The sequence below is a fragment of the Zeugodacus cucurbitae genome, chromosome 6 (assembly GCF_028554725.1).
Source record: "Zeugodacus cucurbitae isolate PBARC_wt_2022May chromosome 6, idZeuCucr1.2, whole genome shotgun sequence".
Classification (NCBI taxonomy): domain Eukaryota; kingdom Metazoa; phylum Arthropoda; class Insecta; order Diptera; family Tephritidae; genus Zeugodacus; species Zeugodacus cucurbitae.
The window spans coordinates 39,270,671-39,287,151 of record NC_071671.1 but is presented as its reverse complement, the minus strand read 5'-3'; the positions used below and the strand labels follow the sequence as shown (position 1 = coordinate 39,287,151).

At 35.7% G+C, this 16,481-nt stretch overlaps 1 protein-coding gene across 8 annotated transcripts in view; it reads right to left on the bottom strand.

The window, feature by feature from the left end:
• Nucleotides 1-16,481, bottom strand: part of LOC105219458 (protein N-terminal glutamine amidohydrolase) — a 43,769-nt gene that overhangs the window by 2,797 nt on the left and 24,491 nt on the right. For all 8 annotated transcript variants that reach the window (XM_011195602.3, XM_054233072.1, XM_054233075.1 and 5 more), the window contains 2 exons: nt 9,004-9,157; nt 4,405-4,553 (listed from right to left, as the gene is read on the bottom strand). In XM_011195602.3, coding sequence (XP_011193904.1) covers nt 4,405-4,553; nt 9,004-9,157 — 303 coding nt within the window. The remainder of the gene's footprint in view (nt 1-4,404; nt 4,554-9,003; nt 9,158-16,481) is intronic.

Below are 16,481 nucleotides of genomic sequence, written 5' to 3'. Positions count from 1 at the left end.
ACCTCTAAAACACTGGAGACATGTCTTCCGCTTGATGAATTTCCTTGTGCTGGAATCTGGTACTACAGACAACCATATTTCGGGCATCAGCAAAGTCGATCAGCCTCAAGCCGTTTGGCGATGTTTCGTCATGGAGGCTAAATTTTCCGACTGCTGTGCCAAAGACTCCTTCTTTACCCACCCTAGCGTTAAAATCGCCAAGCACGATTTTGACATCATGGCGGGGGCAGCGCTCATAGGTGCGTTCTAGGCTCTCATAGAAAGCATCATTGGCCACATCGTCCTTCTCTTCGGCCGGGGCGTGGGCGCAAATCAGCGATTTGTTGAAGAACGTCGCTTTGATGCGGATTGTGGCTAGACGTTCATTCCCCGGGGTGAATGCCAGGTCTCATCGTCGGAGGCTCCCTCCCACCACAAATTCAACACCAAATGCGCGCTCTATTATGGCCGCTGTAGTAGATGACACAAGGCTTCGCCTTATCACTTTAGCTCACATTCAAACGGCTATCCCCCCTGGCTATCTGTTGGCTAGCCAGGGCTATCTGTTGGCTAGCCAGGGGATATTTGGTCTAAAACCGGAAGTAGTGAGCTGCTTGAGTCATATGCAAAAGAATCGTTCCTCACCACTCCCAAGTAAATGGCAATCAGAAACATTCCTCACTTACGTGAACTTCTACATATGACCCCATCCCTCCATCGATAGATAGCGCGGCAATAATATAGTCATTGAAATTAAATATGTATATTGTAACTCCGACTCAAAATTATACTAAATATACAGATGGATACGGGAAGAACGGGAAGATATCCTTTATGTACATTATACTAATGAAAATAAGTAAGTATTATTTTTTGAGTAGAAAATAGATCACCTGCATTTACAGGATATACATTATATTTATTTGCTTTTTTCTGTATGGTATTTATGAATGCGGGTTAATGAGAGATATGAGGAAATATTTAATTAGAAGACCACACTTAATTTCTACAATCCACAAATTGATCATACTCATTAGTTCACTTAATTTCATCGTAGCTATTTCGAATATATTATATGGGTGATTCTACGATAAGAGGTAACTTGTGCGGCCCTACAAAGTCGAAAAATTATATCCCTTGGCTTCTCCTTTTTATTTAACTTTCGGACAATACATATATTTTTGTTATGAGATGCTAAACCTAAACTAAGTTCAATCGAAAGTAAAATAATTAAAATTAAGTATTTTTTAAATAAAAAATAAAATTATTTTGTATATTTCATATAACTTTTGAAATTAACTTTTGTCCCGATTTTTTATGTATCTACTCTGCGAAATTCTGTTCCATTTGTACGACATAATTTCAAAGGCGGTCGCATTAAAAAAATGCTTAAGGGCTCATTTATTGTACTACAGTCTAAGACTGTGATAATTAATTCAGCGAATAAAAAGACAGAGGCTACGTTAGCTAGGTCATGTTGTTCGAATTGACGAAAGCGCATCAGTTAGGAAAGTGTTCGATGCAGTACCCGCTGGTGGAAGCAGAGGAACAGTAAGCCCTCAAGTCAGAAATGCTTTTGAAAGATCTTTATATTTAATATTTATTTCGTTTATTTAGGATAAAGAGTGAATTTATTGATTTATTTTTTTAATTTTATGGTTTATTCATCTAGGAAAGAGGGTACCTTTAATTTGTAATACTATTTTAAAATAATTTTTTGCTTTTGGTAAAACTATTTTCTACCATTAACTTTTCGTCTCTCCCCTGGCCTATGTATTTACGCTGATCGTCGAAAAAGTAATAAAATATGTATTAAGTGACTTGCCTTTACGTGAGAAGATAAATAAAAGGGACACAAATCATAATATAGAGGTTTATCGTAGAATCACCCATATATCAAAATTAGAATAATAAAACTAATAGCGTTTCCTTTACTCGATGAAAATGATGTCTCATTATACTCAACATTATACAAACGCTCAATTACACACTGTGAAAATGTTCCATCTTTTACATGACAAAAAAACAATATCAACGACACATTCTCATGAAAAGAAAATACGTAAATATTGAACAATTAGAATTAATACTTGGAACACTCACGCTAATTTTCGTTAATTGTTTTTGTCAGCATTTATTGGGAATTATTTTTAATTTTTTAGTTTGACGTGGTTTAAAAGCGTGTTTATATTTATTACTAAAAATACTAAAAGGAATCAGTACATGTCCTCAAAATATAACTCATTTATTTCACTACTTAAGCACGTAACCTTTTAAAAATTGTCCAGAAAAAAGGTGATATTTTTTACGAGGATGAAATGTTCTATATCGTGACTATATGGACGAGATAAACATTTAAATATGAGTGTGGTACCACCTAGATCAGGTGAATTTTCATATCTTATATCGACCACAACCAAATTAACTTCCCATAAAATCGCATTATAATCTAGATGATAACAAACGAAAACTAAACGAGAATAAGATCACAACGGCTTATTAACGGTGATCCATTTCTAGGTTCCCTACTTTTTTTAAGAAAAACAACAAGATTGCCTCTGAATTACATTAAAATATCTGAGAGATTTAACGATATTTTCGGGAAAAAATTACCCTTAACTGAGTTCTTCAAGTTCGATATCCGGGGAATTGAAAAGTTATATTCCGATTTCGACAATTTTTCCACAAGTGATGTCAAACTTCAAATATGGGGTTTATGTAAAGTTTTATTCCGCTTTCTTCATTGGTTCCTAATGTATATACAGTGAAGGAATAAGATGGCATTCAAAATTGAGTTATATGGGAAGTAGGCAAGGTTGTGAACCGGTTATCAGGATGTCAAGAAAATATTATATACCGAATTTCATTGAAATCGATCGAGTAGTTCCTGAGATATGGTTTTTGACCCATAAGTGGGCGACGCCACTCCCATTTTCCATTTTTTTTTAAGTTTGAATGAAGCTTCTTTTTGCCATTTCTTCTGTAAAAGTTCGTGTTTCTGACGTTTTTCGTTGGTGAGTAACTCACTTTTAGTAAGTTTCAACATAACCTTTATATGGGAGGTGGCGGGCCCCGCCCACGTCCCAAAATAATTACATCCAAATATGCCCCTTCCTAGTTCGATCCTTTGCACCAAATTTTACTTTTATAAATTTATTTATGGCTTAGTTATGACGCTTTATGTGTTTTCGGTTTGTGCCATTTTGTAGGCATAGCATGGCATTTTGAATACCAACATCCTCCTTTGTATACCAAATTTCTTTAAAATTTCTCAATTTTTACTCAAGCTATCGCTTGCACGGACAGAAAGATGGACGGATATCCGGATTTCAACTCTAGTCGTCATCCTGATCATTTTGATATATGTATATATCACCCTCTTTTATTTCTGGGTGACACAAACATCCGTTATGTGAACAAAACTATTATACTCTGTGCAACATGTTGCGATAGTATAAACACAGATAATTAAAATTTAGTGAGGAATGTTTATTATCATTAGAAATAACATTTTTGGCATTTATTTTTTAAAGATTGTCTCTTTCAAATGTTGGCCGCGGCTACATCTTCATCCGTTGAGTCCAATTTTCGTTGACTCATTCAAGCAATTCGACTGGTAACTGGCGAATGACACGCGTGATCTCTGCTCCAAGGCCTGAATCAAAGCGCGATTGTACGCATAGACTTTAGACTTTACATATGTATCCCCACAGAAAGTAGCTCAATCGAACGCCCCAAAACGTGAAATTATCTGCTCGAAGTGTTCTCTCAATAAATCCATTGATTGATGCGATTTGTGGGAAGTGACCGTCTTGTTGAAACCAAATGTCACCGAGATCGCGAACTTCAATTTCAGGCATCAAAAAGTCGGTTATCATGGCGCCATAAGGGTCGCCATTGACGGTTACGTTCTCACCGGCATTATTTTTGAAGAAATATGGACCGATGATTCTACCGGCTCACAAACTAGACCAATCCTTCGTTTTTTTTGTTTGGATGAAATGGCAGCTCTTAAATCTATTTGATTTCGTTGAGCGAAGCATATTCTTTACAGAAAGTGAATTTTCGTAATAAAATTGAACACTTCGTAAACGCTGTTCATGATAAAATGTCAAACAATACTGAACCAAAATAACATGACAGCTTGACACGACTCACGCATTATCTGTCAAAAAATGTGTTTAAAAAAGTGCCTCTACTTGGATCACCCGGTACATTAAAGTAGATACATTTTCCTAAAATAACTGCAAAATAAGGCATCAATACTGTCACTAAAAACCTCATAAAAATAATTTGTAGCCCTCATGTTATTTCAACATTTTACTTAAAACTATTTAAATAAAAAACACATCAAATTATCTGAATAACAACTTGTACCCTAGATCATACCATTGTATCGGATATATGTACATTTATGCTACTCACCTATGATGTTCCGGTCTCAGCGCAAGATCCGAGCGAAACGTTTCTGTTACGTACTTGTGAAAATATGTGGGAAAAGGTAGCGTCGTGTCCAAGTCAAACACCAAGCACCGATTGGGTGATGGATTGTGCATAAAGAAGACGTGGTAATCCTAAAAGGAATTAAATATAGAAAAATTAGAGTAAACCATACATTTAAAATATTTCCAAAAAGGTACAGCTTTATTTTGCAAAAAAAAAAAACAAAAAAAATGTATGGGAATATGCGCCAAACAACTCTAGATACGTATATAGTATAAGTTGTAATGCAGGAAAAACAAAATTCTAACGAAAAAATAATAATAATACACTGCATTACATGTTCGTTTGAATTCTGCGAGGCGCGGGGCCTGACAAGGCTAAGGCTGGTAGTGGTAATAGGCGGACGAAAACATGGAGCCCAAGGAAACTTAAGACTGCAACAACACAAATACAAGGTGAAACACACATATAAACATATACATACAGCTAAATATATAATCATGAATGTATATTTTTTAAGGTAAATGTTGGATGATTTTTTTTTTTTGCAAACTCTGTAATTGTAGTTGTGAGCATTAACGCCGACGGGCATCCTGGGCACATGCCACATACAACGTGCTACACGCCACATTTACACGCTAAAATAACAACAAATAGCAGTTATGAACGGCTGTGTGTGTGTGTCTTGTTCATTGAGTCATTGCGCCATCCGCCGCAAACTTCCCTCGTCGGCCGTAAAATTTGCGCGCCTTCCAGCTTTTACTGGCCTCGGCATGTCAGCCATCAAGCACATAATTTCTTTATTTTATTAGTAGACAAATTTGCAAAATTCACGAATAGCGTGCAATTGCTCGCCCGCACAGCCAAACTGCGCGCTTGAAGGGCCAACTGAATTTGCCTTTTCCATTTAGGCTGGGCCGTTCATGTGCAATTGCTATTTTCCTAATTTTTTGTTTTTTTTTTTTTTTTTTCCGAAAAGTATGCAAAGAAACAACTCGAGGGCGGCTACTCAGAGTACGTAGTTAGCCAATATGACTTTATTAATGCATGCACGGGAAAGGTTAAGTGTATTCGTGAGATTTGCATCATTGCGCTCACAGCCTACTCGCATCATGCATAAGTACATAAAAAAATTTACGAACATACCAAAGCGCCCATAGAACCGCCGGAGAATTGTGAGCGGCCAAGGATAGGCCTAGAACACGCAGAATAAGCAATCAGCCAACAGGTCAGAACGGGCGAACAAGGTCGCCAGGCGCCAGGCGCCAGGCGACGCTACACGTTTCTTATTTACCTTTTTTCGAGCTGCGAGCCAATGTAGCGTCGTCTACTGAATTTTCACGGAATTGCAACTACAGTAACAATACAGTTAGCACAGCAGCATGAAGGTTTGTAGTCGTCCCTAGCTACGTAGTCGCAACTACTTTTCGCTAATAAAATTGAAATGGACCATACATACTCGTATACTCTGCATTCATCGCACCGGCCAACTGGTTCGCTGAGTAAATTCATACATAATTGATGACGCCGATCGGTTGTGATGGCTTGGCAGTCACCGGGGTAGCGGCGACCCAGCTGTTATGCCTTTTCTAAACAACCCTTCATCGACTAGTGCTGCCAACAATGTCTCTTTTTATTTCGCTTTTGTACTGTGAATTTAATGTTTGACAGAGACCAGATGCAACCGACTAATGATTTAAAACTTTGCTTATTCGTTTCAGTGTAGTAAACTAAGTACTTCAAACAAATATTGTACAATGTGACCTTTATTTTGAGAGAATAAGAGTAAAAATGTAAAGCGGTCGCATTTGCTGTCCTCATTTTTGGAATTTACAAATCTCTTTATGTCGTCTATTTGACATTTCAAAAAGAATTAAAAGTCAAAACCATCAAAAACAACACAATGTTTATTTGAGAGCGAATCAACTTGGTTAGGATAAATTTAAGGTTTCACCCCAAAAACCACAGAAAGCTTCAAAATAATTGCTTAGGCTGATCCAGCATATGTTTAAAACAAAATTGTTATCTCGAAATATTTATTAAATGATAAGATATTTCACATATTAACCGATTTATAAGGTATTAAGTCCATCGTATTTTTGAAAAACCCATAATTAGGTATATGGGAGCTAGGAGAAGTTATGACCAGATTTGAACCATTTTTGGTACAGAGGCATAATTGATGACAGTGAAAAATTATATTGAAAAGCATTGAAAAGTTATAGTCCGATTTCGAAAATTTTTCCAGTATTGTGAAAAATTTTATTCCGCTATCTTCATAAGTTCATTATGTATACAATATAAAGTGAAGGAATCAGATGGAATTCAAAATTGAGTTAAATGGAAAGTAGGCGTGGTTGTGAACCGATTTCGCCCATATTCCGTCCATGTCATCAGGGTGTTAAAAAAATCATATATCATATACCGAATATCGTTAAATTGGGCGACGCCACGCCAATTTTCCATTTTTTAAAAAGTGTGAGGGCAGCTTCATTCTGCCATTTCTTCTGTAAAACTTAGCGTTTCTGAAGTTTTTCATTAGTGAGTTAACGGCCTTTTAGTAATTTTCAACATAACCTTTGTATGTGAGGTGGGCATGGTTATTATCCGATTTTCACTATGTTCATGGTGTGTGATGGGATACGTAAGGGAAACGGTTTATATAGCTTTATTGGTTTGCGAGATATATACAAAAACCTATATGTAGACAACTGAACAAGAATTATGCTTTGAGAAAATGTACAAAGCGTGTTTGAAATTATTTGCAACACAAAAAACCTTGAAACATAATTTTCTTTGCTCCCCTGACAACCGCTGAGCGATATGTTAATGAATGATGTGTTTAAAGCGCCCATCGAACAATGTACATACATATATAGACACTTAAGCTTCAAATACTTGAACTTTATAGACATTCGCCAAATGTTTAGGCACAATTAGATTATAGATGACTCAAACCCAAACCATGATTACCTGAATTATTAATAAATAACACATCATAATTTCACAAATAGTTTTTTAAAGTTTTTTGATAAAGTTGAACATAAATCTAATTTTAAGATCAGAAAGAGTATAATTATAGCCGGCAAATACTTCTCAGACCACTTATTGGCAGAGCAGACGCCTAGGTCTATAAGGTAAAGTATAGTACCTACATCCCAATATTTCCAACCTGGGAAAGCATAAAATCAGTTACTACAGAGTGGAGGAAACAAAGAAAAAATAATAATTATATATAGTTATATAATCCCCATCTCTTATTATATTGATGTTTTTTGTGTAACGATTCTTGATGAAAAAGAATAGCCACAAATCTTGGACAGAGCGTTTCTTTTATAGTCATTTAAATCATACTCTTGTCTTATTCCACCTAAGCATTTATACTTATACCAAAGGCTTTTCGAGGAAAAAATATAAAAAATGAAATAAGTGAGAAGCGAAGAACTTTATCGTTAGATAATATAGACTTGTAGAAATGTAAAATTTGGCAAGTTCACTTCAAGAATGGAAATATAAAGTGGAAGAACATTGAGAAGTGTTTGCGTGAGGAGAAGTGTGAAATTTTCGCTAAGAAACAGTGGTCATACTCTTTTATCATCAATCAATTTTCAATTCAAAGGCATTATTTGTTTGCAAAGTGCAAATGTTCGCGCATTCCAAATGACGGCGGAGATGGCGTCAGTAACGGAGACAAGACACGTACTTACGTTTAACATACACAAAAACGTGCAGGACATACACATGCATGTGTGTACGTACATGAGTGGGAGTATAAATTCAAGTGATAATATAGCCCAATGTATGATAGGGACGTTCCAAATATTGCAGGCAGTTTAGATAATTCCATTAGTTAACTCTGAAAGTTTTAATTTTATATTTTATAAACAACGAATCTTGGCTTATAAATCGATTACTTTTGTGTAAACACTTTTGATATAAAAACTTCTGCGTTATACTTTTGTCAATAAAATTTGTTTACAAAGCTTTAGGCTCTTAGATATGAAAAAAGAATTACAACGAAAATAAATTTGGTGTAAATTTATAATTTGGTCGGTACCTACATTTTCGGACAATTTTTTTTGCACATTTATTCTCATTAAAATAAATTTTTTAAAATTATAAGTAAGCAAATTATTAAATAAAAAATAGCCACAATAATTCAAAGCAACTCCAGTATGTACATATATACACACATGGATGTATAGGTTGCTCATACGCCCCGTACACAATATACGATGCTCTACCAAACCCTAATCTAAGTGACTGGAATTTTCGTGAAGAATAATGCGAGAAAAGTGTATTACATATGGAGTGTGGCGGTGGGTGTGCGTGTGTAGAATTTGACACTAGCTTTGCAACAGTTTAAATACATATGGCAGCTGTATGAAATGACGAAGCAACAGCATGCGCGAAGCAAGAGAAGCGGTAAGCGCTTACAAGTGCAACTTGTGCGCGACAGAATGTGTTGCGCTTTATTTGAACATTGAAGCTTTTGTTGCTTTTTTCTATTTTTTCTTTCTTCTTATATTCGCCATTCTTCTTACGAACTTTACACATATTGTTGTTTGATTTGTTACTTACCCATATCACGACCTGATCATCGCCACGTCCTGCTTTTTGGCGCCATAGCGGCACCGTACGCCCCTCATTTGACACGAACACCGCGTAGCACTTGGAAAGTTCATCGAAGCGTGTTTTCTTCACTTGTTCACAAAGTTTCCAAACATTCTCCTCGCTGCAAATACATAATTTTGGGGGGAAAGAGACGAGGATGAGTACAAAGAATTTAAGTATGTGAATGAATAAGAGGAATGCCTCAGTATGCGTTATTACACTTGTACACATCATAAATATCTCAAATTCACATATGAAAATGTGCTATCGTTGATACGGCTCTGCGAAATTCAACAGTATAAAACATCACAGTGCTATGCTCTAATATATCTTGCTTGACAAATAACTTTTGCTTTACAATACTTATATTATCGCCTGAATACTACGCTCAGGAAAATTTAATCAGCTGCAAAATATACTTCTTCATTCATTTCTTCCATTATATCAAGTATTAAGATAAGTTAATATTCGAGTTGTTACTATAGACTGGGAGAAAGTTTTATATTATGTTTTTCAATTAACTAGCAGACCCAGCGGAGAAGTTTCTTCCGCATTAGAGGCAATAAATGAGAAGAGTTTTAAATTTATTGAGTTCATTTTTTTATTAGAATAATATTATATATGAAATAAAGTATTTTAATGATTCTTTATTAGTTATGTATTTTGGAGGGTCCAAGCAAGCATCTTGTGGTAGATGACATTTTTCAACTGACAGATGACATTCATCAACTTTCAAGGATTGACCTTGCCATTTGTTAATATTTATAGCGAATGCAAGACTTATCGTAAATTGAAGTCGATTAAACTCAAACGTCATATTGGTTGGGATCATCGAGGCCTTCAAAATGAAAACTTATTATATTATTACCATCAAAACGCGTTTCGTTTCACAGTTTTAGTTCGTTTAAGTTTCGACACTAATTATTTCAAAAGATATGGCAAACCTCTTTTCAATGTCTGATTTCAATTTTATAGTCTCGCAATGTATAAGACCTAATGATGAGCGATATTGCTATTTTTAAATCACTGTGATTTTATATTGCTATTGCGATCACAAGAAAAAAAACGAATTTATGAGAATTTGTACGCCACATTTTTTTTTTTTAATTTTTATACTCTCGCAACAAATGTTGCTAAAGAGAGTATTATAGTTTTGTTCACATAACGGTTGTTTGTAGCACCCAAAACTAAACGAGTTAGATATAGGGTTATATATACCAAAGTGATCGGGGTGAAGAGTGGAGTTCAAATCCGAATGTCTGTCTGTCCGTCCGTCCGTCCGTCTGTGCAAGCTGTAACTTGAGTAAAAATTAAGATATCTTGATGAAACTTGGCACCATAGGAAGGTTGCTTTCGAAAATGAGTAAAATCGGACCACTGCCACGCCCGCAAAATGGCGAAAACCGAAAACACATAAAGTGCCATAACTAAGCCATAAATAAAGCTATGGAAATAAAATTTGGTATGAAGGATCGCACTATGAAGGGGCATATTTGGATGTAATTTTTTTGGGAAGTGGGTGTGGCCCCGCCCCCTACTAAGTTTTGTACATATCTCGCAAACCAATGGAGCTATATAAACTAAACTTTCTGCAGTCGTTTTTTTTAGCCACTTCCTAATACAGTCCAAAAATTAAAGAAATCGGATCATAACCACGCCCACCTCCCATACAAAAGTTAGGTTGAAAATTACTAAAAGTGGGTTAACTCACTAACGAAAAACGTCAGAAACACTAAATTTTACATAAGAAATGGCAGATGAAAGCTGCACTCAGATTTTTTTACAAAATGGAAAATGGGCGTGGCGCCGATTTCCATGAAACTTGGTTTGTGATAGTTTCCTTACATCCCAATGATATGTTGTGAAAATAGCCCAAATCGCTTCACAACCACGCCTACTTCCTATATACCAGAACTTTGAAGACGATCTGAATCGTTTACATTACAATATATAAAGTAAGCACTAGTGAAGATATCGGTGCAGAACTTTGCACAAATACTATATTAATAGTGTGGCAGCCCCATTCTAAAAATCGCCGAAATCGGACCATAGGTTTTTAAGGCCCTATATATCGAACACGAGGACCTCGGTGCTTATAACCTAATATTATGGTTTCCAACTTTCAATGGACTTTATACAATATATATGACGAATATGTGGGTCAAATTGTGTATTATATAATATAAATAAAGTTAAATAAATACATTGCGGGAGTATAAAATGTTCGGTTACACCCGAACTTAGCCCTTCCTTACTTGTTTACATTTACATTTTTATTAATTTTAACAATATCCAAATTTTACCTGCTTTTTTAATCACAATTAACTAATTAATAAATTTTGGGTACATTTAACTGCTTTTGTAATCACCGTACCCAAAATTATCGAAATCGCAACTAAAATTGCTACTGTGATCACTGATTGCTACTTTCGAACTGATATTGGTACTGAACAGTGATTGTTACTTTCGAACTGATATTGGTACTGAACAGTGATTGCTACTTTCGAACTGATATTGGTACTGAACAGTGATAGCTACTGAACAGTGATTGTTACTTCTCGAACTGCTATTACTGCAGTGATCGAATTAGAATTACTGAACGCCTATATGTACTGTGATCGAACAAAAGCATTGAACTTCTCTATAGCTACTGTGATCGAACTCAAATTACTGAACTGTAATTGCGATTGTAAAGCACTGATATTTGCAAAAATTGAACACAGTTGCTATATGCGATTTTTCAATCACAGTGAAAAAATCACCGGTAGTGAAATATCGCTCATCCCTAATAAGACCCAAAGATGTGGAAATATTTTCAGGAAACATACAAAGTCTATATCACGTAAGGGAAGGTCTACACTCACAAACGTGTATCCACGAAAATTTGCCAGATAACAAACAATATAACCACTAAATTCGCTCTAAAATCCACTAGAATAACGAAAATTATTATATGTACATATGTTATATGTTTGTTCATAAAATAATGGTAATTTTAGTTTTTTAAAACCATATTTGCCCATAAAATAGTCCTCATTCGCTTCTTTTAATCGTCGAAACACTTCTTACACTCCATTTTTATACTCTCGCAACAAAATTGCTAAAGAGAGTATTATAGTTTTGTTCACATAGCGGTTGGTTGTAAGTCCTACAACTAAAAAGTGACGAGTAAAGTTCAAATCAGGATGTCTGTCTGTCCGTCCGTCCATGCAAGCTGTAACTTGAGTAAAAATTAAGATATCTTGATGAAACTTGGCAAACTTGTTTCTTGGCACCAAAAGATAGTGGTAATCGGACCACTGCCACGCTCACAAAATGGCAATAACCGAAAACATATAAAGAGCTATAACTAAGCCATAAATTAAACTATTGAAGTAAAATTTATTATGAAGGATCGCACTATGAAGGGGCATATGTGTATGGAACTTTTTTGGGGAAGTGGACGTGGCGCCGCCCCTTACTAAGTTTTTTGTAGATATCTCGTAAACTACTAAAGCTATATCAAGGAAACATTCTCTTTTAGGTACGACCTCACACAGTCCAAAAATGGAGGAAATCAGATTATAACCACGCCTAACTCCCATACAAAGGTTATCTTGAAGACTACTAAAAATGCTTTAATTCACTAAGGAAAAACACTAGAAACGTTAAATTGCATGGTAAAGATGGTACAGAAGAATACAATGTTTGAAATGGGCGTGGCTTCGCCCATATATAGATCAAAAACCATACCGAAACTACTCGACCAATTTCAATAAAATTCGGTTCATAATATCTTCCCAGCTTCCCAATGATATATTGTGAAAATAGTCCAAATCGGTTCACAACCACGCCTAATTCCCATATACCAGAACTTTGAAGTCAATATGAATCGTTTACTATACAATATATAAAGTAAGTACTAGTGAAGATATTAGAACAGAAATTTGCAAAAATACTGCATTTAAAGTTTGGCATCGCCCTTCTAAAAATCGTCGAAATCGGTTTACAAGTTTTCAAGACCCTTTATATCGAATATGAGGACATCAGTGATTCTAACAATTTTTTACCGAATATATAGGTAAGTCTCTCAGTTATTTTGAAGAAATTCAGAGGGAATATGTCTCCGTGCCAAAAATGAGTGAAATCGGGACTCTCTCATATAACTAATATTAGGGTTTCTAACTTTCAATGGGCTTTATACCATAAATAAGCCGAATATGTGGGTCAAATTTTTTGTTTTATTAATATAATTAAATAAATAAATTGCGAGAGTATAAAATGTTCGGTAACACCCGAAATTAGCCCTTCCTTACCTGTTGGAATAGCCTTTGACTCTTTCCGCGATTTCTCATATACAAACTCCATATACCGCTATTTTTACTTTGACGCGCTGGAGAGGACTTTGGTATACTAGTAAGTTCCATTGGCTACTATTTCCGCCATTGTTACCAATTCTAGCGTCATCAGGAGCGCGACAATTCTAGTTTCTCTGCAATTCCAGAAACGACAACCCTTTAAGGTTCTCTTTATTTTTGGAAATAGGAAAAAGTCACACGGAGTGATGTCTGACGAATATGGAGGCGGTACCATCGGTACGGCATTGTTTTTGCCCAAGAATTCACGAACAAGTAACGAAGTGTGAGCTCTTAAGAAATGAATACTACAAGATTTTTGGATTGTCGGCTGTTAAAAACAAAGTAAGCAATGAATACAGCTGAAAATGTTAGCGTTCTTCAGGGGCATGTATATCAACATAATAAAAAAATTTGAGAATTGGACTCTCCAAACCCTTGAAAATTTTAACTTTTTTTTAATTTTACAATTTCTTTATTTTTTGAACACATCACGTACACATGTATATAGCAATGTACAACACTCGGCTGGGTATTGGACCAAACTAATTTTTTTCGGCAGAATGGTGTACACATAAGTTCAGCCAAGCTTGTTGCATATGCTATAAAGGCTCCAGTATTTTTCGTATAATATTATCGTATTAAATATATAATTTTTTTCGAACATCCAGCTTTGCCCTATATAGCGTCTGTCCTGCCGTGCACAGTTTTCTGGATTTCATATGGTGTGATTAGGACTCTATTAAGCTTTTTTTGTTACATTACAGCTGGATAAATCATAAATTTTATATTAAATATTTTCAGATACGTTTTCGAGGTGCATTCCATTTGCGCTTTTGCGTCTAATCTTTTAATAACTCACGAAAATGAGAATTAAAAACGAATATTTTTAATTACACTCACAGGAAGTGAGAATAGGAAGCGGTGAGCCACAAGCAGCTGTGCCGACACCTTCACACAACTGAACTTTTGTCCCGGCAACATTCAACAATGAATTACATATAGACCATATATAAGTAGTGCATGCAGACACGCCGCATCGTGTGCACAATTATAACCAAAAACCAACAAAAACAATAACAAACTTTACTAAATGCAAAAAAGGCGTACAATCAAAGTTATAAAGTATAACAAGAGAATGAACATTACATATGTATCTACATATGTATGTATGTATGTGTCCCTGCATGTGTTGACACTCAAGTGACCGAGCAGTCAACACTTGCAACGAACAACAATAGCAAAAGCTGAGGACAACAACACGCAACAATATTTTGTGCCAGCAACAGTTACATTCGGCGCACACCCTAACCAACCGCTTAATTTCACTTTGTTGAATTTTCGCAGGTTTGGGTATTCCTCACCTGTCCAACTGCCATCGTGACAGCCAACCAGCCAGCGAGTGCAGCAGTTGGTCGGCTCATTTTTGTTCATAGTTAGGTGTCTGCGCGCAACACCATTTTTTTCCAAATTCCACAGAACACCACGGCATTTTCGAGTCAATTCACCACGGAGCCCACATTGCATGACCCATTCTAATACCAGTGTATGTTCGTGGAAGTTCGTGTGTGTGTGTGTAATAAGCATTTCGGGGTAAACAAACACGCTTCCATGTGTATTCGTACTCTCTTATGTATGTCATAACATTATGTATGTGTGGCACGCGGTTTATCGCAGGTGTTGTTGCATTTTTATTGCATCTTCGCATGCTCACTTATGGTGCGCTAGTTATGAAGACTCTTAAACTTTCTTAAGTGCATTTTAATGATGTAATTAAAGTTGTTATAATTCATTGTAATTAATAAATAGCATCTTATTAAAATATACATATGTATGCCATCTTGCAAAAATGAACTCGGTAGAAAACACCCTCAATAAGTCGTTTTGAATAAAGGTGTACAACTGTACAACTAAAGACCTTAGAAAATCAGAATACTCAGAAATGTAAGATTCTTGTACTACACTCAAATTAAAGTCTTGACCATTTTGTAATCGAAAAACCACATTTTGTTGTAACGCCAAAATATCCTAAAAACGAATACCTAATAACATTAAAGTCTCTTTTATAAATAAATTTCCTTAAGTACTAAAAGCATGCATATGAAGGTTGTATCTCTATACAAAGGAACTTCAGTTACACTTATCCTAATATGCTTTCGAAAAAAATTACGAATCGTAAGGGTCTTTCTGATCCATTATTACGGCGTTCACTACTGACCAAGTGAGATTTTCTGCAAGCGTAGAGATCTGCTTCGTAGAGTCCGTAATCTAGGTAGAGTCCGTAACCAGGAACATATAATGTTGATATTAGCTTTTAATCGAAAAAATCCTTAAAAATATATTAAATATGATTATTTTTTGAGCTCACCATTAAGAGTTTTAATTCGTTTCTTTCAAATACCGCACCCATTTCTTAAGACATTCTTTGCGTTGTAAAATAATGCCAATTTAATACATCGGTTCATTTGAAATATACTACACACTCAAGTAGTACACATATTAATTTTGTTTAGGTAAATAATTTTAATTTGCTATATATTACAATGTAAAGGGTTAAAAAGTTTTTTGAGGAAAGTATAATTTTTTATGAACATTATTGACATCATGAGTGGGCAATGAGTATCAAATAATAAGCGTTGCGTCACTCAAACTTAGACCAACCACCTTTTTTGTACGTGTAAATATTCTCAAAGATCTACCTTAACCTCAACTAAACTCATCGAGTTTATTACGACAAATCTAGCGGAATACCACAAAACCGCTATTGCATAGTTAACGATTCTTGGATCATTGAAGTATATCCTTTTAGCCTTTTCAACGCCCCAATCTAACGTAGTTCCTCAATTCCACAGCCTGCTAAAAGGTGGTTAACCAATTTCCGCCCACTCATGACTCACACTTAGGCGCACTTAGGTTATTTGCTCATTTCGCGTTTTGCATTGCCGCACTTAAGTATGTGTCACAAATTTTAACAAAGACGCCGAGTGGCGACACGACACAGTGCCCCCGACCGACTCACCGCCAAGCGCCCCACCGCGTGGGCTTTGTTTTACGACGCGGCGTGTAGCACCAACTCGCACGCACACATATGTACACACATGTGATGATGAA